The sequence below is a fragment of the Urtica dioica genome, chromosome 2 (genome assembly GCF_054948205.1).
Source record: "Urtica dioica subsp. dioica isolate 48M chromosome 2, U.dioica_male_clone48M_v1_H2, whole genome shotgun sequence".
Lineage (NCBI taxonomy): Eukaryota > Viridiplantae > Streptophyta > Magnoliopsida > Rosales > Urticaceae > Urtica > Urtica dioica.
In genome coordinates, this window is record NC_142757.1 from 50,604,573 (window position 1) to 50,626,964 (window position 22,392).

Genomic DNA, 22,392 nt, shown 5'->3' on the forward strand with positions numbered 1-22,392 from the left:
TCCAAATCCAATTGATATATGGGTCTCATCTCCTCTTTTTATATTAGCGATTCGTTGACCGTTGATAAAAATGATTTACGATAATTGAAAATGAGTTGAGGTCAAATTTTGCATCGTCAGTTGAAGTTAAATTCTGCCTCGTAGGTAAACCTTTGATCTCAAACCCTCAAACCCATAAAATCATATAATTCACATGAATTTATATAAATTAAGTGGGAGGAAATGTTTTGACGGAGACAAAGCAATAACGTTTGACAGTTATACTCGTTTTCTTCTTGTCCCAAATTAAAAATATTAAAAATTACAATTTTTTACAACAATGTCACCAACATTAACTTCTTAGTTCTTACTTTTAAACGAACAATTTGTATACATATATTTTTATGAATATATTTACTGTAAATCACCTATTATTTTCGTACATATTATAATTTTTTATTATTTATTTTTCACTTCATTATTTTTTTTTTAATTTCTTTTTTAGTTTTTATTTTTGGGTCTCTCTCTCTCTCTCTCTCTCTGTGCCGCCACTATTTTTTTTTATGCGCCTCCATCTTCTTCCTCTTCTTTCTTTCCTTCTTTCTTTCTTCTTCTTCATCATCGTTCTCGTTTTCTCTCTAGGGTTTGGGTTTGTTTCGGTACACTTCTAGGGTTTCCAGTCACAACCTCCAATCTCGACCTACCTAGGGTTTCTCGAGCTGGATTCTCTCACCTTCCTCTGGCGAATCTCCATGCGCCGCTGGTTCAGCGGCTTCGTTGATTAGTCCCTCTCTCTCTTCTAGGGATTATCAACGCAAACCTCGAGCGTCTTCTATTTCCTTAGAGAATTTGAACTTCCTCTTCTGTTATGGTCTGTCGATTAGGGCGAGGCTGGTTGGTTGATTGATTGATTGTACTCGATTCCACGATTTCGATTAGGAATTTTCCTTCTTCTTCTGATTTGAATGGCATTGGGCGATTTGATGGCGTCGAGGTTTTCGCATTCTTCGGCGGCGGTGGTTTCGGGGCACGTAATAGCGGCGGCGGAGGAGTGTATTTCCGTCCCCGGCGGCGTGAGCGACGAATTAGACGGAAGGAGCGGCGGAGGTAGCGGCGGCGATTTGAGGCGGGATTCGGAGGCGGCGAGTAGTAGCTACGATAATGCAGGTTCCGGCGCCGGCGCCGGAGCCGCCACGAGCATGGCGTACTTGCCTCAGACGGTGGTTCTGTGTGAGTGTCGGCATGATGCGTTCGAGGCTTGCCTCCCCGCTGGCCCCTCGGATAGTGGTTTGGTCTCGAAATGGCGGCCAAAAGACAGAGTAATCACACACTTCTCATTATCTGTCTTTATATTATCGATTTGCTGCTATGTGTTGGAGGAATTTTAATGTTCTCCGGTGCTACTGTGCCGTCTTGTAGAAATGAATAAAGTAGTTACATTAGGTTAATTAGCAGAGTTTCAGTGGAGTCTGTTGGGTGATGTAGGAATAATAATATAGATAATTGTTTGTTTAAAGCTTTGCACTTTCTTTATTGCGCGGTGTGGATGAACCACCTGGAGGCTTTGCTACTTTTAAGACCTTTCAACAGAGATTGTAGCGTCTGTGTAATTGACAATTTGACAGCATACTATATGGTGTTTAGTGTGGTGCTAGTAGTGAATCATGTATAGTTTGAAGATGAAAATAGTTCCTTAAAAACGAAAAACAATAAATGAAGTCTGGTGGGGGCATGATTGATGACTAGAAACATTTAGGATAAAGAATGAGTATCATGGTTATAGCGTTTACGAAGCCTGCATATATATTGCTGAATAATAATATATTATTGACTAAAGGGAGGGTTAGTATTATCATGTTTAAGAGATTGGGGAGATATCCTAGCTTTGCAATGCTTAATGATTTATTACGTCTGGAAAGTAAGATAGTTTTGACCCATCAATGCTTAAAACTAGGAAAGCTCAGTAATTAGGTTTTCTAGGGTAAAGCAGATTGCATGGAACCAGAATGTTTAGTGAGCATTATGATTATATCATCGTAATCCAGAATGTAAAGACCATTCGCTAACCGATTTTACTTTAATTTAATTAGAATGGTTTTTCAAGTTTACAGGCTGTGTTATGCTGTTTATTTAAAGGCATATTTTTTTGGGGTAATAGTTTGTAAAGCCAGTATATTTAGTTCTGTATTTTAGATGTTTGCCTTGAAGAATTGGTTTTCACTGTTCTTTGCTCGTTTGGTTTATATTTGGCCACACGACCAACCTCTGATGCAAATTGTGAATAGAATGATTAGACATGTGCATTTTTTTTCCAATTACTCTCTGTAACAATGCCTCACAGAGATGATATGTTTCTCTATTAGTTGTACCTGTGCTGCTGTACGGATGGATGAATTTTAAGGACATAGGTCTAATATTATTAAGTTAGAATGTTAACAGAATTCTGGTAATATAACTTTTAATTCAATGCTCATCAGAAGGAACAATAATCGAGTTGCTATAGTAAACAGCCTTTACTTCCATGCTAATTAGCCACCTTTTTTTTTGTTTTCGCTTTGCGAAAATGGCTGCATCTTGGTTGACCTTCATGATGATGGCAGCTTTCCTTGAACTGAACTGAGTTTATTAATTCTTCGAATGTTCCTCTGCACAATGAATTTAGTTATGTTACTTTGTAGACATATTTTAGTGGCGTCATACTTATGAGTAATTGGGTTTTATTTTACATTAACATTTGTCTTACTAGGCATAATAATTAGGCTCATCGTTGTTTCATTTTATATGTTGAGAACGTGGAACAATGACTATTAAGATTGCTGTAGTTTAATTTTCATCTCCTTGGGTGCAGATGAAAACTGGATACGTTGCTCTAGTCTTATGTTTAAACATCAGTGTTGATCCTCCAGATGTGATTAAGATATCTCCTTGTGCCAGAATGGAGTGTTGGACAGGTGCTTTACTTATATTTCCGGATTCTTTGAACTTTGCCGCTAAATTAAAACCGAACTATTTGTGTGCTGATGAAAAAGTTATGATTCTACTCATAAAATAGAAAATAATGGCTTTCTTATATATAAAAGAAGTTTAAATCGTTGTATATCTTTTGTTCAACTCAAAACTCATTTGTTTGGAAACCCATTATCTTGTTTTGATTGCATTTGCTTCCTTTCCCCAAATCCACTGACTCTTTCTACGTATATTTTTTGTTATAAGACCCTTTCTCTATGGCACCTCAAAAGGCTCTTGAAACAATTGGAAAGAATTTGAGCGCTCAATATGAAAGGTGGCAACCGAGGGTGAGGACAGATCTGACCCTACAAATTATTCGTACAGTTCTGTTTTAGATTTAATGTTAATTATATTGAAGATATTTGAGCAGGCACGATATAAGGTTCAACCAGATCCTACTATTGAAGATGTGAAGAAGCTTTGTAACACGTGCCGTAGATATGCGAAGTCTGAGAGGGTTCTGTTTCATTATAATGGCCATGGAGTGCCTAAGCCTACTGCTAATGGTGAAATCTGGGTCTTTAACAAGGTCTTGCTCTCCTTGGAAGTCCTTAAACTGCTTTGACTTGATATATTCGATTTTTCTGGGATCTAATGTATATTATTGTTTCAGAGCTATACACAATATATACCGTTGCCTGTCAGTGATCTTGACTCCTGGTTGAAGACACCCTCAATATATGTGTTTGACTGTTCTGCTGCTGGGATGATTGTAAATGCATTCATCGAGGTAACCACCTGTATTACGGCCATTATGAGATTTTAATATGGGCTCTATAATTTGAGAATTTACTGGATTTACTTGTTGGACAGCTTCATGAATGGGGTGCTTCTAGCTCCTCTGGACCTGCAAGGGATTGCATTTTGCTTGCAGCTTGTGAAGCCCATGAGACCCTTCCACAGAGTGCTGAATTTCCTGCAGATGTATTTACATCTTGTCTTACGACACCTATCAAGATGGCACTTAAGTGGTAAATATATTCCCTAGTCTAGTGGTGTAAATGATTACCATGCTTCTTTGTTCAAGGTTATTCAGTTTTATATTATCCTTAATATCTTTGTTAGTTTATTGATTTTCTAGTTGTATGATGGACGTTTGTAAGTGTTGAATTCAATTTTCGTAATGTTATTTAGCCTGTTCTTTTCATTGTGTACAACCCAGCCGACTGTTATCGAAATGTTCTAATTGTAACATCACATTACCTCAGGTTTTGCAGACGTTCAATGCTACACGAATCTCTTAAAGAGTCACTTATAGACAAAATCCCCGGCCGCCAAAATGATCGGAAAACGCTTTTGGGGGAATTGAACTGGATTTTTACTGCAGTGACGGATACCATTGCTTGGAATGTTCTGCCTCATGGTAGGTCTTTTCCTTGATAATTTGAGGCTCATTGATCCATTATTACGATTTTTAAATACTAAATCTCTCTCTCCTTATGACGCTGATGCATCGTGTTCTGATGCAGAGCTATTTCAAAGGCTATTCAGACAAGATTTATTGGTCGCCAGTTTGTTTAGAAACTTCCTTCTCGCGGAGCGTATTATGCGTTCAGCAAATTGCTCCCCAATCTCTCACCCAATATTGCCACCTACCCATCAACATCATATGTGGTACTAAAAGAGAGTATTTTGATATTAATACTCTGCTAGAATATTATTAGTAGCTTGATAGTCATTCTACCACTATGACACATGTGCAGGGATGCATGGGACATGGCTGCCGAGATTTGTCTTTCTCAGCTTCCTTCATTAGTGGAAGATCCAAATGCAGAGTTTCAGGTATATTTACAATGCAGAGTTTCATTTTGCCAACCAGTTTACAGTGTAGCATTTTTTTCTTTTACTTTATTTAAATATTTATTCATTATTTTTCATATTACGCTCGTGAAATGTATGTCATGAGTTTTTTCTACCATCCATGCTGTCGATTGACATCTTTGTTGTCTTCAGCCAAGTCCTTTTTTTACGGAACAATTGACTGCCTTTGAGGTTTGGCTTGACCATGGTTCTGAACACAAGAAGCCACCAGAACAGTTGCCTATCGTTCTACAGGTAAGGTGGTGCTTTAAGTTTGGGGTGTGATTATGTTTTTGTTTCTTCAATTGAAATTCTTGTGGTCTGCCATCTGGAACGTGATCACATTTGGGTTATTGTGTCTTGGCTTACTCCTTACACTATGCCCTAGCATTCTAAAATTTGATCAGAAAGTCAATTATGGCCTCAATATCTGTTGAGATTAAAACGTTGGGTCGAATTATCCACGACTTGTGTATCTGGTGATACAAGTGGAGGATGACGTGGCTTACGCGTTTGATTTTTATTAGCTTAGAATTTAATCTAAAATAAGATCTGATCGACTTGTGAATTGATAATCATAAGTGCAGACCATTGTATGTTTGCTTCCACCAAACTTCATTTTGTATGATGTACTCTTATGTATGATGACCCTTTCGAGTACAATCTTTATCTCAGGTTTTGCTTAGTCAATGCCATCGCTTCAGAGCTTTGGTTCTTCTCGGAAGATTTCTTGACATGGGACCCTGGGCTGTGGATCTGGTACTCAACTTTTCTTATAAATTATTTGTATTTCAGATTTTTCAACTTTTTTTTTAACAGTAATTTTCCAACTCACTTTTGAATTTGTAGGCACTATCTGTTGGAATATTTCCGTATGTTCTGAAGCTATTGCAAACAACAACACCAGAATTACGACAAATCCTTGTCTTCATCTGGACAAAGATTCTAGCACTTGATAAGGTATATTTGAATGTGCATGAAAATGAATTCCTTGAATAAGAGAACAGGCTTGATAATTTTATTTACATTTCATATAAACTGGTCTTAAAAATTCTCTCCTGTTTGCCGTTATCAGTCTTGTCAGGTTGATCTAGTTAAGGATGGAGGTCATACATACTTCATTCGGTTTCTTGATAGCATGGAAGCATATCCAGAACAGCGTGCAATGGCAGCATTTGTTTTAGCTGTTATTGTGGATGGTCATAGACGAGGCCAGGAAGCTTGTATTGAAGTGGGTTTGATTGAGGTTTGCTTAAAGCATCTTCAGTGTTCAACTCCAAGCGATGCACAAACCGAACCCTTGTTTCTTCAGTGGCTTTGCCTCTGCCTGGGAAAGCTATGGGAGGATTTTCCTGAAGCTCAAATAATTGGTTTACGGGAAGAAGCTCTTGCAATATATGCTCCACTTCTGTCTGCACCTCAACCGGAGGTTTATTTTTTTATTTTTATATTATAATTTTTTTTTATCGGTTTTATCATGTGAAACAGGTGGCCTTTGAATGTATTATTCTTAAGCAGTCACATGTTACTTGCAGGTTAGGGCATCTGCTGTTTTCGCCATGGGTACTTTGCTGGATGTGGGGTCTAACTTGTGCAGAGATGGTATTGGAGGAGATGATGACGGTGATAATGATGAAAAGATTAGGGCAGAAATTAGTATCATTAAGAATCTATTAAGTGTTGCTTCAGATGGAAGTCCATTAGTCCGAGCAGAGGTTGCTGTTGGTATGTGGTTTTGATACAACGTTTCTGTTATCATTGTCTTCGACTTTATTTATTGTAGCATCATTTTTTTCTTCTTCTTTCGGTTTTAAGCTTTGAAGGCAGTGTATGACTCTCTCCTTTCACACCCGCAGTTGAATAGTTGGACTGGTCTCAAATGATCTGAAAATGATTGCGAATAACATTTTTATTTCTCCATCCTGACAGCTCTTGGGAGATTTTCATTTGGCCACACCACCCACCTCAAGTCTGCTGCTGCGGCATACTGGAAGCCCCAGTCCAATTCTCCTCTGACTTCCTTGCCCTCCTTGGCTCATATAAGAAGTCCAAGTAGTGTTGTTCCGTCTCAGATTGGTCCTCTTTCAAGAGTTGGCACCGACAACTTGTCTCTAGTTCGAGATGGAAGGGTCTCTACTAGCAGCCCTCTTGCGACTTCAGGAATTATGCATGGCTCTCCGCTGTCTGACGATTCATCTCACCTCTCCGATTCTGGAATATTGAACGATGGTGTGAGCAATGGAATCGCGAATCACGTAACACCAAGAGCTCTAGATAGTGCAATGTATTCTCAGTGCGTATTAGCAATGTGTACACTGGCTAAGGACCCATCTCCTCGAATCGCTTGGCTTGGCCGTCGGGTGCTTGCAATTATAGGGATCGAACAAGTGGTTGCAAAACCAGTTAAAGGTTCAAGTAGCATTGCTCGACCCGGAGAACCTGGGACGTCTCATTTTGGGTTGGTTCGTTCTTCCTCGTGGTTTGATATGAATGGTGGAGGTATATTTGTTGGTCAATTTTGCGTTCAACTGAACGTGTTTCAATTCTTTTATAATATATAATTCTGCAAATGTACCAGATTGATCAGGATAGTTTCTCTTAAACTCATTTGTGTTTTTTTTTTTTTTTTTTTTTACAGGCCATGTGCCTATGACATTCCGAACTCCTCCAGTCAGCCCTCCTCGACCAAATTACCTAATGGGGATGCGAAGAGTTTGTTCGTTGGAGTTTAGACCTCATTTAATGAGCTCTCCAGATTCTGGGTTAGCTGATCCACTTATAGGTTCTGGAGGACCACCTTCTATACCTTCAGAGCGTAGTCTTCTTCCGCAATCTTCCATCTACAATTGGAGTTGTGGGCATTTTTCAAGGCCGGTTCTAACAGTCGCAGATGATAGTGAAGTACTAGTTAGAAGAGAAGAGAAAGAGAAATTCGCACTGGAACACATAGCTAAATGCCAACATTCTTGTGGGTGTTAAAAATATTTTTCAATGTTTCAACTTTCTCTTGTAAAATATGTGTTTCATTTTTAACTTTTCGTCTTGTACAATGTTGAACAGCTGTAAGCAAGCTTGATAATCAAATTGCTCGGTGGGATACGAAGTTTGAGACGGGAACGAAAACAATATTGCTGCAGCCATTCTCCCCTATTGTAATCGCTGCTGATGAGAACGAGCGAATTGGGTAAGCTCTTTTATTTAGTCCTATCAGCTGTTGTTAACTGTAATTCAGTTACTTGATACTTACTCGGGATGATTTCATACAGCAGTTTCTTAAATACATGATGCAACATCTATATGTATCCTGTAAATGCTATGGTCTTGTTCTCACCCCGAAGATGAAATATACAAAATCTAGTATTTTATCCTTGACATTTGAGCTTTCACACGTTTTTTGGTTTGTTATATTTATGAAATTCAATTCTGGTCGCTAAGAAGTCTTGACCATACTTTTTTGGACATGTTATATATGTACCATCACTTGGCTTCTATTAACTTTTCCCTACTGTTTCCATAGTTTAGGTTTATTTGTCAATGACATCTGTTCTATAATATATGCCCAGGGTATGGAACTATGACGAGGCTACACTTATCAACAGCTTTGATAACCATGATTTCCCTGATAAAGGAATTTCTAAACTTGCCCTTGTGAATGAGCTAGACAACAGTTTGCTTCTCGCCGCTTCATGTAAATACTTCAGTTTCCTGGTGTCTTTTGAGTAATTTTAAGGAACATCGTTTGTGTTTTCTTGACCAAGTATTCTCTAACACTTGTTCACATTATATAGGCGATGGAAATATTCGGATATGGAAAGATTATACAGTGAAAGGCGAGCAGAAGCTTGTTACAGCTTTCTCTTCAATTCAGGGCCATAAACCCGTTGTCCGAAACGCTGTTGTGGATTGGCAACAGCAGTCCGGACATCTGGTATTTTTCGCTATTTCATTTGTATAACTTCATGGCATCATGGGGATATTATCTCTACTACCGAGTTTAATGAATTGATCATTGTGTTTTGTTTATAGTACGCATCTGGGGATATCTCCCGTATAATGATCTGGGATCTAGAAAAGGAGCAGCTTGTTAACTCTGTTCTTTCATCGTCAGACTGCAGTATCACAGCACTGGTGGGTTTCTATGTCCAGTGTAACCTATATTAGTCTTTATTTGTGGAAAAACCCGTCTAAAAAAAGTATGCCTTCACTTAGACTCCGTTTGGAACCCGGAAAATGCGAGGAAAAATAAAAATACGAGGGAAAATGAAAATTGAATGGAAAAGAAGAGGGAAAATCAAAATTCTAATTGTGTTTGGAAGTTATGGAAAATGGGGGAGAAATAAGAGGGGAAAGTGAGGAAATAGACACAAACGTGGTCCCCACATATATCAGTTTGGATGGATTCCATTATCCACTTATAATTTTCCATGGAAAATGGAATCCACTCATTACTGATACATTTTCCCTCCTAGTTTCCCTCTTGTTTTCCTTTCCCTTCTATTTTCCCTCTATCCAAAGTTTGACAAATAACGTATTTTATATATATATATATATATAATACTATTCATTTTTTATTATTTTAAAGAATATTTGTAATGTAGTAGAAAAATATTACAATTTCTTTGAAAAAAAATTATTTTCTTACATTTTTTAATATTGAGAAAGTAGTGTAAATATTAATAATGCATATCTATAAGAAAAAAGTTATAGGTATATTTTAAATTTGAATGTTTTATTAGAAATTTAAAAATATAAATAATGGTACATATTTTATTTTATTTTGTTATAAGATTTTTGTCGATATATCCATCGATAATCGACATATCATCGATATAATCGGTAGTCGGTATTAAAATTGTTATAGAATATCCGTCGATACTCGATATATCCGTAAAATTAGAGCCTCTCGGTATGGGTATCGGTATCGATATTTTAAACCTTGATCCAAACAAAACCAGGAAGATAGGAGGGATTCTATTTTCCCTACCTTCCTATTTTCCGAGTTCCGAACAACCCTTAGGAAATGCGTTTTTCTTCATGATCGGTATCAAAAGCAACTTCACATGGGGATCCTTGTTAATAATAATGGGTTTTTGCAGTCTGCCTCTCAAGTCCACGGATGCCAATTCGCAGCTGGTTTTACCGACGGTTCTGTCAGGGTTTATGATGTTCGAACACCTGAAGCGTAAGCTCTCAAAACTTCTGTACCGTCTCCTCTTCATATAGTTTCTGCATGTGATTTTTCTGCTATGCTCATCTATGGACGAATTCAATAATTGCATCAGAGTAGAAAGATTCCGCCCCTTTCCATAGTGCTTGAATAGCTTTCTAGTAGGAACAATTTTTGTTCTATTTAGATTTTTATTTTACTCATTTTGCATTTGTAATTCGTTAGGCTTATCTGCACTAGACGACCACACACACAGAAAGTAGAAAGAGTTGTCGGGATTGGCTTTCAACCCGGACTCGACCCAGCAAAGGTATGTATATATATATATATATATATATATATATATATATATATTTGAATAAATTTTTTTCCAAGTTCAACATCATCTTAATCATTACAATCCCTTATGAAACTTGCCCACGAGTTCACTCTCTCACTGTCCAGATCGTGAGTGCTTCTCAAGCCGGGGATATCCAGTTCTTGGACATCAGAAGCCAGAGAGACACGGAGCTCACGATTGAAGCCCACAGAGGGTCTCTCACTGCCCTGGCGATCCACAGACACGCACCGATCATCGCGAGTGGGTCTGCAAAGCAGCTCATAAAGGTGTTCAGCTTGGAGGGAGAGCAGCTAAACACGATCCGGTACTACCCGACCATAATGGCTCAAAAGATCGGCTCAGTCAGTTGCCTCACTTTCCATCCTTACGAAGTCCTTCTCGCCGCCGGCGCCGTCGACTCTCTGGTTTCTATTCACGCCGATTGAGCGACCATTCATCGATCTAGAGCTGTACATGACAAAAAAAAAGAGACAGAGAGAGAGAGACAGAGATTTCCTTTTCCGGGTATGTATTTGATATTGGCTTTTCTTATTCTTCGGAAATTGACTCGGGGCACAAGAGAAGGACATCCCATTGGAGTCCCTGCGGCGATCGATCGGCTCAGGATTGTCACGAATACATCGTTGTATTTCTCTGGTTACTACTACGTCAGATTCTCGAGATATTGGTGGGTTCGCTTTCTCCACCGATAATGTATGCTCTCATTCTCTCTCTCCATATATATATATATATATATATACACACACACTATATATATATATATATATATTTTATATTCTTTAGCCTCCGGTGTAGATGGTCCTTTGACATGGGCAATATTCTACAATATTCATTGGGGGCTTTGGAAATAATCTGTTTACATAGGTAAATGGATGTAAATATTTTTCTCCTCTTTCAGTTCAGTGTGTTATCTTTAGCTAATTTTTTTTATTGTCCAAATTGTAAAAGCATTACTACAATTTAACGGTAATTTAGTAGTGTTGGTTGGTGCATACAGATGGAAATGTGGGTTGTTGGCCCTCAACAAATAAGGGGGTCTTTAGCATTCCCACGTTTTACATCCCTTTTCTTATACTCGATTTCTTCTTCCATTAATTCTCCTTGTAATTATCATCATAATTATTGTCATAATCATTATTATTTGAGCTTGGTGTATCTATTTTGTCATTATACAACAAGCTTTTGACTACCATGTTACAGGTATCTTTATATGCAGATTTCATCCATTGTCGGTATTAGAAACACGCCATAATTTGAAATGCACAATGTGAGTTATTACACCTTGTACAAGGATAAAGTTTTGCATTTGGGACGTAGCTAGAGAAATGCTTTATGCAATGATACATGTACCTTAATACTTTGCGTTCGAATAGGTTATAAAAAGTATTTAATGTTCATTATATTTATGCCAATTAAGAACTCGCTTAATCTACATATTGATGTAGACCCCTCTCCTCCTAATTTGTATTTTGGTGTCATGTCAATAAATAGTATCATATAGGCTAAAACTAACATGCTTTTGTAAGGAAAAAAAATAAAAAATAACATGATTCTCCAAGTAAAGCCAGTTAAAACGGTTAACCAATTTAACCTTTTAACCGTTTTGGACAGTTAATGTTCAAAATAGTTAAGTGAACTATTCTAAAGATTAAATTAGGTTAATCTTTCGATATATTTTCTTTATTTTTATTGGGTTTGAAAAAAAATGATTAAAAGTAAGTGGTTAATTTCAACCAAAAATACTAGTTTGATCAGTTAATTTAATCGGTCAAAATATAAAATGATTGGTCGGTCAATTTTAACCGGTTGAAATGTCCATTCTTACAATAAATAAATAGTCAATTTCATCCAGAACTTTATTAGGTCATCATATATATTGAAGCACGTACAATAACTAAATAACTTGTACTATGTGTATGGAGATTTAGAAGTTAAGATAAATTGATGTTTTCTATTCATACGTGATTACTAAAATGAAATAGTAGTTGTGGGATTTGCCAACGCATAAACTTGTATTCTCTTTTGGAAAGATTACTACCATTCGTTGCTTATATTAATGCTATTTTTTTTAAGGAAGATAAAACATATCTGCACATGTATGAATCAGATGATGTTTAAAGCACAATCAAACTAAAGTTGTTTTTAACTTCGTAATTTCTCTGACGTACATATACATATTTAATTTCTCATGTTTTAAGCGTTGTGTGTGTATAGAACATGAAGAACTACTTGAGAGGTATCTATGTTGTGTAGGATCTTCCGTTGATATTGTTATCCAGAAACTGCAATAGCATCTTTAGAAAATTTAGTCTTATGTTTTAAGAATGAAACGGTATTGATGCTTATCCATTTAACATGATAAAAGTAAAGATAGAAACCACACTTCACCAAGAACAATTATGTAGGAAAAAGAGTCTTCTCTTATTAGTTTGTGATTCGAAATTATTGGATATAATCAATTTCCTTCTAGGAAACCTATAGATTCATCATATAGAAACACCCCAAGGTCGCACTTTGAGAGTGTAAAATCATTTATATATACGTGTTAATCACCTATCTTCGGACTTGAATAGTCGAGTTCTCAAGTGTTTTTTTATATATATAATTTTTAGTGCGTTTATGGTGAGTTACAGGTTTGAGAAAGTATTCTGATGTTAAAGACGTTATCGAGTCATCTTTCGATGTTTTGAAGAAATTCAAGACGATTTAGATACATTCTGGGAACTTAGATCGAAACAAGAAATACGGCGTCTTGTTCTGCACGATTTTGAGATTCTCTACTGAAGATTTTGGATAAGTTCTTCCCACTATTGGATGGAGCTTTCTCTTATCTTTCCAACACATATTTATTTTCGAAAACCGGACATTAGAGCAAGGAGTTATGGCCAATTCAAGCATGAGTGCGTGCATTCAAAACCATCCGAGCGTCGCGCACATGCCCCGATCAGCAAAGTTGAAATTTACGATTTTAACCTGTTTTGAGCCATCTGATCCCATCCATATAGCTCCGAAAATACCTTGTAAACCTACATATACAAATTAAAACTCTTAAAAACACAAGTCTTGATTATTTTAGATTATAGTTTTCTTGTTTGGCTAGTTGAGAGAGAAGGAAAACCAGAGAACAAGAGCTCGTTCATCACCGCCGCCGCCACCATCGATTTAGCATTTTTCTTCTTTTCTTTATCTCTGGAACTCCCGTTTTTATTATGTTTTGTTTTTGTTTAATTGTTATGGGTTTTATTTATTTATTTTCTTCATATGTTACTCTTGTCATCATGAACTAATCCCCGAGAGGGTGATGGCTTAGCGTCTTGAATATGATTGTGGATTCATGTTTATTTAATTGAAGTATTTTCGTGTTCAATATCATTTTGATTTCATTTCATGCTCAATGCTTGAATGTGATTAGCTACATCATTCATGATTTCTTAGGATTGATTTGATGCTTGAAGAAGATTAAGTTGATTGTGCATACGAATTATTTCACCGTAGTACATTCCTATGATTAGAGATAGCTAGGCTGCTATGGAGTCGTGTGGACGCTCGCAATTGTAATGTTTGTCGCATTTTTAGAGTTTGAAATCAATAGATGAAAATTCGGTATTGACAAAGGTGGTTAGATGCTCGAGAGAGATTTAACGATATTATTACGTGAGCGTGATTAGTAAAGAGAGGGAACCGAGAGGTTGTGCTTAATTTTAAGGAATCCAACCATATCCGTTCTCCTCATATCCATTCATTTGCGTTTATTTTTTGTTTTATTTATTCCTGCATTCTTAGTTAATAATCACCTTCGTAATCTTGAGTTCAATTCGTTGCTAGCTATTTAAAGTCTTGGTTGATTTAGTCCTCTTCAGATCGACTCGTTCTTACGAATTCACTACTTAAGTGACTATGTGCACTTGTGTACGAAATTATCGTAATAGTCTTGATGAGTGTAATCTCAACGAAGCATCTTATTAAAAGGAATTTTACCGAAAGAGTTGGTGAAATACCACTCTAAAGCTTAGGACCATCTTTAAAACGTGGCCTTATCTTATTTCCAACCATTCTTTCAAGGCCGACCATCTCAGCTACGACTCCGTTGCATAATATCACGTCACCCACACACATTAATGGATCGAAGACACTATGTTGTTCCTCATTGGATTTGTGCCTAAGAAGGAAAATCTTGGATGGTGGGAGTTACAATTGGTTTACTTTGATGATGGAGTAGAGGTTATAGTTTTATGGATTCAGAATGATGATTGTCGATGAAAATAATTGAACCAACGTGAACTTTGAAATCTATAAATATATTTCCAATGTAAAACTTGTAGATCTCATGCGAAAAGTATTACGTGTTAAAGAGTCCCACCTCGGAAATGAGAAATAAATTGATGACCTTCAAATTATATAAAAAGGGTAATTGATGGCTTATTAAACAATCCCATGTCGATTTGCCACTATTGCTACACATTTCTAGCAAGGATTTTAAGCTCTACACCATAGCACCATTTAATGATTAAGCTCGGCTCGGGGAACACTATTACTTTATCAATGAATATCTCTACACATTGTATCTGAACCAGTCATGAGGATCGACGTTAATAGAATGTATATATATATATATAATTCTTTTCAATTAGGAGAATTGAATTGGATAAGTTTCTTATTTTGATAAATAGAGTTTAGAAAGTAAAAAAAAATATCTTTAAAACGGTAAACCATTTATAATAGTGACAGACAATGTATTGAGAAATCAAAATTATCCTTTAACTTATGGGGATATTGTTGATGTCGTTTATGAGCCTCAAGAATCATGAAGAAAATAATATGGATATTATGTGTTTGATTCGATTTAATATATTTGTAGATCTCAAAAAGACTTCGTATAAGTAACGAATATTAAATGCGTAATGATAAATATGAAAATAGAACGAGGAAAAGATTAGCTTTATTAAATATCCTATCTCAAATACACTGGTCGAGCTCGACTGATTATGAACACAATCGACAAGCTTCGGGGTAAAATGAAAGAGAGAGAGAGAGAGAGAGAGAGATAGAGAGAGAGAGAGAGAAAGAGAAGGTCACTGCAAATTCTCTCTGAGAAAGAGAATTTATACTATGACAAGATGCGAGATCCTCGGAGACACGTGTTGGTGACTTCGTCCTTCATCGCCTCTTCTTCTGCCACGTCGCTCCCGTGTTTGAATGGACTCGGTAGTAATCATCAACTCTCCGAGTTTCAAGGCGAGATCGCATCTCCTGTGCTGACTTCGACTTCATCGCGACCTTTGGTGGCTAAGTTCTGCGCTCGTAAATGGACTTGGGCCGGGCCCTAATGACTTTTTAAATTCGTACGACAATAATTAACAATTTTCGTTTATTTATTATTTAAGTTGTTTTGTCGAAATTGGCTTCAATGACTATTGGGCTTTGACGGCCCAATGTCAAATTATGTTATGGGCCTGAATTCTACCCCCACAAATAATACTTTACTTGATAATAATTATGCAAATGTAGCATCAAATGAATAAATTTATCCGAATAATTACTATATACGAACTAATATTCATATGTGTTGGAATGAAGAGATATATGAACTAATATTCATATGTGTTGGAATGAAGAGGTCCAACTCTCCACACTGGACACATGTCTCGTTAATGTTATCCATGAAATCACATTAATAGTGACCGTCTTACAATTGGGGTCACTGTGGTAGTCTCCCGATCGATAATGCCAGGGCCTCGTGGATATTAGTCGGGTCTAACCCGGACACCACGGTTATCGAAAAAACAAAATTAATAGTGAACGCCTTAAACCTTTTGTCCATACCTATTAGAGTTTGCCTAATATACAAATAATAATAACAATTAACAACCTATGGTGCTTAGGGAAGATCTCATTGGCCTTGAGCTTATGAACAGTAAAAAAAAACTATCGATACTTCTTCTTCTAATTTCAATCTTTTAAACACGGTCATATCTCATTTCCACCATTTCTTTCAAGGCTAGACCACCTCCACCACTACTCCACCGCCAAAAAATCATCCCGCCCTCGTCAATTATGACTCGGACTACGGCGACGAGGACACTAGGATTGACAATGTGCCTAAAAAGGAAAACCTTGGCCGGTAGAGTTTCAACTGGTCTACTTTTATGGTGGAAGCTATAAAGCTAAGGAGCGCCTCTATGAAATACAAATAAAAGGGGACAAGCATGATGGAGCATATGTGTGTAAAATCGGTGCGGAGACATCCCGTAAAAATCCGTCATAGGTTAGGTATTATTAATGGAACACGGTAAGCCTAATGTGGGCACATAGAGACGTGGGTAGAGGAAGCCTAAAAAATGATAACAAAAATGTTGTAGTTGTCTTAATGACTCATTGTTTAAACTCTAATGAAATAGACGAACCCGGATCCTCTGTCCCTTTTTGGTGTTTCTATAGGTGTCCCTCCAATCAAAATAAACCATATCATCATTTACTTATTTTAAGTGGATGGACACCTAAAGAGACAACAATAAGGGACATATATAGTCTCTGGATTCGAAACAGACTTGTTCATGGTGCTATTCTTCTTCTTTGGACAAAAATGTTCTAAGAGCTTATAAATAATGGGGCATCTTAGCAATAACGAACAAACAACGTCATGAAATCAAGTTATGCTTGAATTCATGAATTTGCTGTTGTTGTCATTGAATGACTTGTGGCCGCTCTTTCTACAACTACAACTCTGTTTTTTGTTGACACTATTAGTCATAGCGTCTTATTCATGGCGCCGAGGCCCTATAATGAAAAACAATGAGGGCTTTTTCCGTAGTCAATAGTTCCATTACGAACTTTAAAATCTTTAAATATTTTGCTAGCAGTGGAGAAAGTCTCACATCCAAAATGAAGCATAAGCTGATGGGCTTTAATTTGAATAATAACAATAAAAAAAGGTTCTATCGCTTGTGTATTATTCGTAACTTATTAAGCCGAATATTATGGAAAAGTTTTTTTTGTGTACTGTAATATTTCAGCGGCCAGGTTGAATTTTATCACTTAGAAGTTGAAACGTTGTACGTTACAAATTCCGAGTTGTGACTCTATGAAGTTGGCGATATATTGCACAACTACAACAAAAATGAGGACAACGACCATAAAGAAGAGGAACACCACGACTACGCACATATATATATATACGGATGATTTATGATGTTTATTAATGAGGTATTTGGAGAACTAAGATACTAGTATGCAATAAGTATCTAAATTTAAATCTCTAATGGACTTATAACCAATGAATCGCTAATATCAAATTCGCGTTCATCCTTATCCGTGCAACACAACCTTTTCATCATAATTCCAATGGACAACACACGATTGCCCAAAGGCAAAATCACCTGTGACTTCTATAGTCAAATGTGTAACAAATATCCAAATCACCAAACAGAACCCAAAATATTTCACGGATGAAGTAATAAATGGCACACCATAATTTCACACGGATTAAGTTTCCAACGCATTGAAGTAGATTTTTTTTTTACTATTCAGTACCATACCTGCAAATCCATCACCGTCAGTCTGAATATCTTCAAATGAGCAGTTCTCAAACCCGGGAAGAAGATTAAAAAAAACCCGTCGATAAACGATTTACAATCACCATATTCACATGGGTGGATATATACACACACACATATCCAGTTCTGTCCATCGCAAAAGACCTCGCTCGCTCACTTCCTTCCCCCGACCACACTCTGCCCTGACGAAGAAGCCCCGTTGCCGCTCGAGTTCCCGAACACGTTGAGATCTTCAAACAGTCTGTAAGACGGGACAAACGGCTTCGGACCCGTCGTCGAAGAAGGGTTGCTCTGAGCCGGTGCGTTCGTCTGAGCGGCGTAGCCGTTATTATTGACAGGTGTCTGACTCTGGTTGGTGTAATAGCCGGGCGTGACGGCCCACGGCGGCGGCGGGTACGGGGACGAGTATCTCGGTTGCTGAGGTGGCGGTTCGGGCCGACTTTGCTGAGCCCACGGAACGACATAGCCCACGTGGGCTTGAGGCTGGGGAGCTTGTGGATAGGCTTGGGTTCTCGGGTCCGCCAGAACGGGCTGCTCCGGCGCCGGAGGCAGAGGTGGAGAAGTTCCGGTGGTCGACAGAGTGATGCTGAGCAAGTCGATCATGTCTTGCTCTTTAGTCTTGACCGGAGCTGGTGGGTCCGGGAGAGCTAATTCCTTGCTCGACGAGGGTGACTGTGTAGCCGTCGAGACGCTCACGATCGCCAGATCATCAGCAATCCCGTTCGACGATGGTGCTTTGGTGGTATGCCTGGGTTTCGCACGAAAACGGGATCAGAACCGAATATAAACGGAAATCATAACTAATCTTGAATACGAGATTTAGAAAAAAGAAAAAAAAAAGAAGAGAGTGAGACCTTCGAGCGAGCTGTGCGAATTCGTCTTCTTCTTCTTCCTCTTCGTCTCCGTAGATCTGGGTCCTTGTAATGGCGGTGAAAGTGGTGGTAGCTGGTGGTGTAGGAGGGCTGACATTTGGTCTCGGACTAAAGTCTTGCGAACTCGAATCTCTTATTACTTCAGACTGTTTGACGCTAGAGACACTTGTTTCGGTTCGTTGGGGACTAGAGCTCGTAAGTTGGGCTGGCAAGGGAGAACCAGAAGCTATGGCATCGTGTTTCGCAAGCAAACTTTGGAGACAGTCGTTTAGTTCAAGACCTCTAGCAAGAAGTTCCTCGTCCCTGCCACAACATTAGAAGAAAAAGAGAAGGAAAAAAAAAGGAATATTATTCTTCCACATCACTACATAAAGTCTGCAAAAATATACAAGCGTATTTATACAAACATACCCAGTTGAAGTCAACATTTGCATAAGCTTTTTCTGGTTGGTTCGACAGCGATTAACGAGCTCGACTATTATTTCATCTTTCACAGCCTATGCGCAGAATTAGGAGAGTTGGTTAAAATTCAAAAGTAAAATGAATTTTTACCACGCCACAGGGTAAGGAATATCAAACATACCGCACGATCACTCGGATTTACAGCCTGCAACATGTCGCCAAGGAGTTCCGAAACATTCCACATAGCTTCTATGCTTGACATACTATTAAGAAAGATAGCATTCAGACCGTGTGTGATATAGCAAGAGTTTATATGAAAAAAAAAAAAAAAAAAAAATCAAAGCCTAGCTAGCCTACTATATATAGCTCACGGGCCAGGAAATCTCACCTTAAACTCTCGATTTCGGTAGCCATAGTTTCATCTAGCCTTCTCGAGGCATTGCTGGGCATTCCATATCCCGGTTGAGGACGCCCCATCACAGGATGTGAAGCCGGCGGCGTGAATATAGGGGAGGCGTCTAATGAACGCTTGGGAAATTCTATTCCAGAACGCTACAATGTATTCAATTAATTGTCATTGCCCATTGGACGAGTTAATTGTTCACATTCTTGTTAGTACCAATGAATTCAAGGGTACTAATACCAATGATCTTACAAGATCTAAAAAAACTCAGCATTATACGGGTAAAAAAATGGATCCTGGCAAAGGTAAAGAAAGCATACCCATAGCTCTTCATATGCATGATAATATTGAGGATACTTTCCTCCGGGGCCACCAAACGCCTCTTGCCAAGAGTCAAGCAATGCCAATATTTTCTCCCTCACCTGCATATCTACCTGTACATTACAAACAAAAAAAAGAGCAGATTTCATTAGTACTCTTAGCTAGAAAAATCATGAAATCTGATACAGAAAGCCAACTTCGTACTACCAAATAACAAAGTCTCCTTTAAAGACATCATAAACAACCATTTCGGATCGAGAACTGTAAGCAGTTGGTTCTATATGCATTGGAAGAATCGTTAAAAGAACTATAAGAAATTTTAAATTTTTAAAATTCATAGATTAACAAGTACTCATGCATTGGCATAGCCGTTAAAAGACCAGACATTGCAGTGTCAATGACCCATTTCACGTTGGTAACATTTCTCACACGCCTAACTATTCAAACAGTGCTGTGTCATGTGTGTCTGATAAACCCAACTAACCAAACTCGAACAAAAGAAAAAATTATGGTGATAGAGTGTCACGCGTTTAAATTGTGCGATACAGAGACCCAATATTCTCAGTGTATAAACCTCATCAAACTGGATTTTGAAAGAAAAACTAACCTTCTTCTTCACAATTTTGATCATTTCCCCGAGCACATTCCGTTCGGCAACTTGAAAATGGAGATAATCCCCACAGTTCTTAACCATTGTCTCCAAAAGCTACAAAATTAAGCCAAGTTTCAACTTAGTTGAACAGAACAAACTGAAAGAGAAGCTTGGAATTTTAAACTTTGATCATTAAAACTGTACCGTCAAAGAGAGCAATTGAACTTTCGGATTCTTATGCTGTAACCTTCTTTTCAAAGCCTTTACGACATCTTTTGCTTGCCTGTTCATTTCAACACAAATCCATGGCTTGAAATTGTTTATATTTTTTTTTTCTCCTAATTAAAAACAGATAGAAAAGAAATAAATGAAATAAACTAAACTACAAAACAGTATTTGTTGAAAAAGCCAATACAAAACATTTTGTTAATTTGCAATATACTATTCATTGCCCTTTTATTTATTACCTTCTCTTGCTCGTAAAAATACAGTACTGTATTTGAATTGTGCAGTTACAAATACAATTCAGGCCAAGAAAATCAGTAGCTTTATTAATAGTGTTGTAAACTCATACTTCTAAGTGTTATAAGACAAAAACGGATATACAGAAAGAAAGAAAGAAAGAAAGAAAGAAAGAAAAAACGAAAAATAAAAAGTTACTTTTATTTTGTCTTAAACCCAGGCGATCAAAGCTCATAATTATCCAGAAAACAAATTTAAATTCGATACCTTTAATTATCAAATTAGAAAAACGCGCAATCAAAGCTTGATCGTGAAAGTCAAACCACCCAAGCAGAACAGAACAAAACAAATAGATAAAAATGAAAAGAAAGAAAGAGAAAATTAAAGCGAGAACTTTAAAGCTCGTTTTAGGTACCGAATCGCTCTCGTATTCGAAAGAACGAAATCAATTACCAGTGATGAGAATTGACAGAATCGCAGATATCGATGTTCATAGTCCAATCAGGACTTATCAGAAGATCGCTCGTCGCTTTATCCACTGCAACAGTAGCTGAAGAAGACGACGCCGACGCCGATGCCGACGACGAAGACACCATTGGCAACATCCTTTCTCTCTCCTCTTTCTCTCTCTACAATCTTCGGTCACGCAGCAACTGAACCACCAAAAATTAAAAATATAAAAAAATATTCCTCCGAAGAAAACTTCAGCGAAACCGATGCTATTCTTGTTGTTGTTGTTATCGCTTTCGTGGAAATTTCACGCGCTTCATTTTTAATCTGTTTGGAATATGATAAGTAAATTCCGAAACCCTAGAAAGCGAAATCTCTTTTTTTTTTTTCCTCTGAAAGAATACTTTCCTCTTTCTTCCCTTCTACTATGTATCACCGCTTTACTGATAATATTATTGATTTATAATTTGATCAAAACGAGAGAATAAGAAATATTGTAAATGAACAAGAGAAGAAATAAATAAAAAAAAAGGAAATCTTTTGCGTTTCTTTCTTTTATGAGCGTAAATTTCGTTCTTTGGGTTTCGAGGTATGTGTCATCGTTCTATCCATAACTCTCTCTCTCCTCTGGTAAGCATTTCCGTTTAGTTTGCTTTTTCCTCACACCGTTGGAATTCACCCACACGCATTATGGAGCGTGTACTGCAGTCTCTGAGAATTTGTAATCGCAATTACAGCAATATATATTTATATATTGGCTGACTAGTTTAACGACGACTCTTTACACTATTCAAGTTCTCTAGCTCTTTTTCAAGTTCTCTTTCAAGTTCTCTAGCTCGAAAGTCCTTTTTAGAAACCGAAAGATATTAAAAAAAAAAAATCGGTACCGACAGAAAATCGCTTAGCGTAGAGAAAATCGACAAAAATATAGGAAACCGAAAGGTATTCAGACAAATATTTTGCAAAAATAAACATATTTTTTATAGTTCAAACTTCATAGTTCATACAACGATTACATGATATCAATTAATCATCACAAATC

The 22,392-nt window shown here is 37.4% G+C and overlaps 2 protein-coding genes across 2 annotated transcripts; one reads left to right on the top strand and one right to left on the bottom strand.

Moving 5' to 3' along the window:
* The first annotated feature begins 511 nt into the window (after positions 1-511).
* On the top strand, positions 512-11,440 carry RAPTOR1 (Regulatory-associated protein of TOR 1). Its single transcript, XM_089607096.1, has 23 exons — positions 512-1,298; positions 2,828-2,930; positions 3,193-3,275; positions 3,359-3,517; positions 3,602-3,718; positions 3,802-3,959; positions 4,197-4,351; positions 4,458-4,602; positions 4,692-4,770; positions 4,942-5,043; positions 5,464-5,547; positions 5,638-5,748; positions 5,864-6,217; positions 6,324-6,513; positions 6,718-7,287; positions 7,427-7,756; positions 7,849-7,972; positions 8,352-8,476; positions 8,577-8,716; positions 8,815-8,916; positions 9,885-9,970; positions 10,181-10,265; positions 10,400-11,440. Exons 1-23 carry the CDS (start codon positions 945-947, stop codon positions 10,718-10,720), a joined length of 4,077 nt encoding a protein of 1,358 aa, XP_089463222.1. The 5' UTR covers positions 512-944; the 3' UTR covers positions 10,721-11,440.
* A 6,079-nt stretch (positions 11,441-17,519) lies between these two features.
* Positions 17,520-21,995, bottom strand: LOC149405355 (TOM1-like protein 6). Its single transcript, XM_089607097.1, has 10 exons — positions 21,755-21,995; positions 21,354-21,553; positions 20,643-20,721; positions 20,454-20,552; positions 19,846-19,959; positions 19,511-19,674; positions 19,304-19,385; positions 19,132-19,217; positions 18,703-19,023; positions 17,520-18,596 (listed from the first exon to the last, which is right to left on the bottom strand). Exons 2-10 carry the CDS (start codon positions 21,503-21,505, stop codon positions 18,002-18,004), a joined length of 1,692 nt encoding a protein of 563 aa, XP_089463223.1. The 5' UTR covers positions 21,506-21,553; positions 21,755-21,995; the 3' UTR covers positions 17,520-18,001.
* Positions 21,996-22,392: the final 397 nt, after the last annotated feature.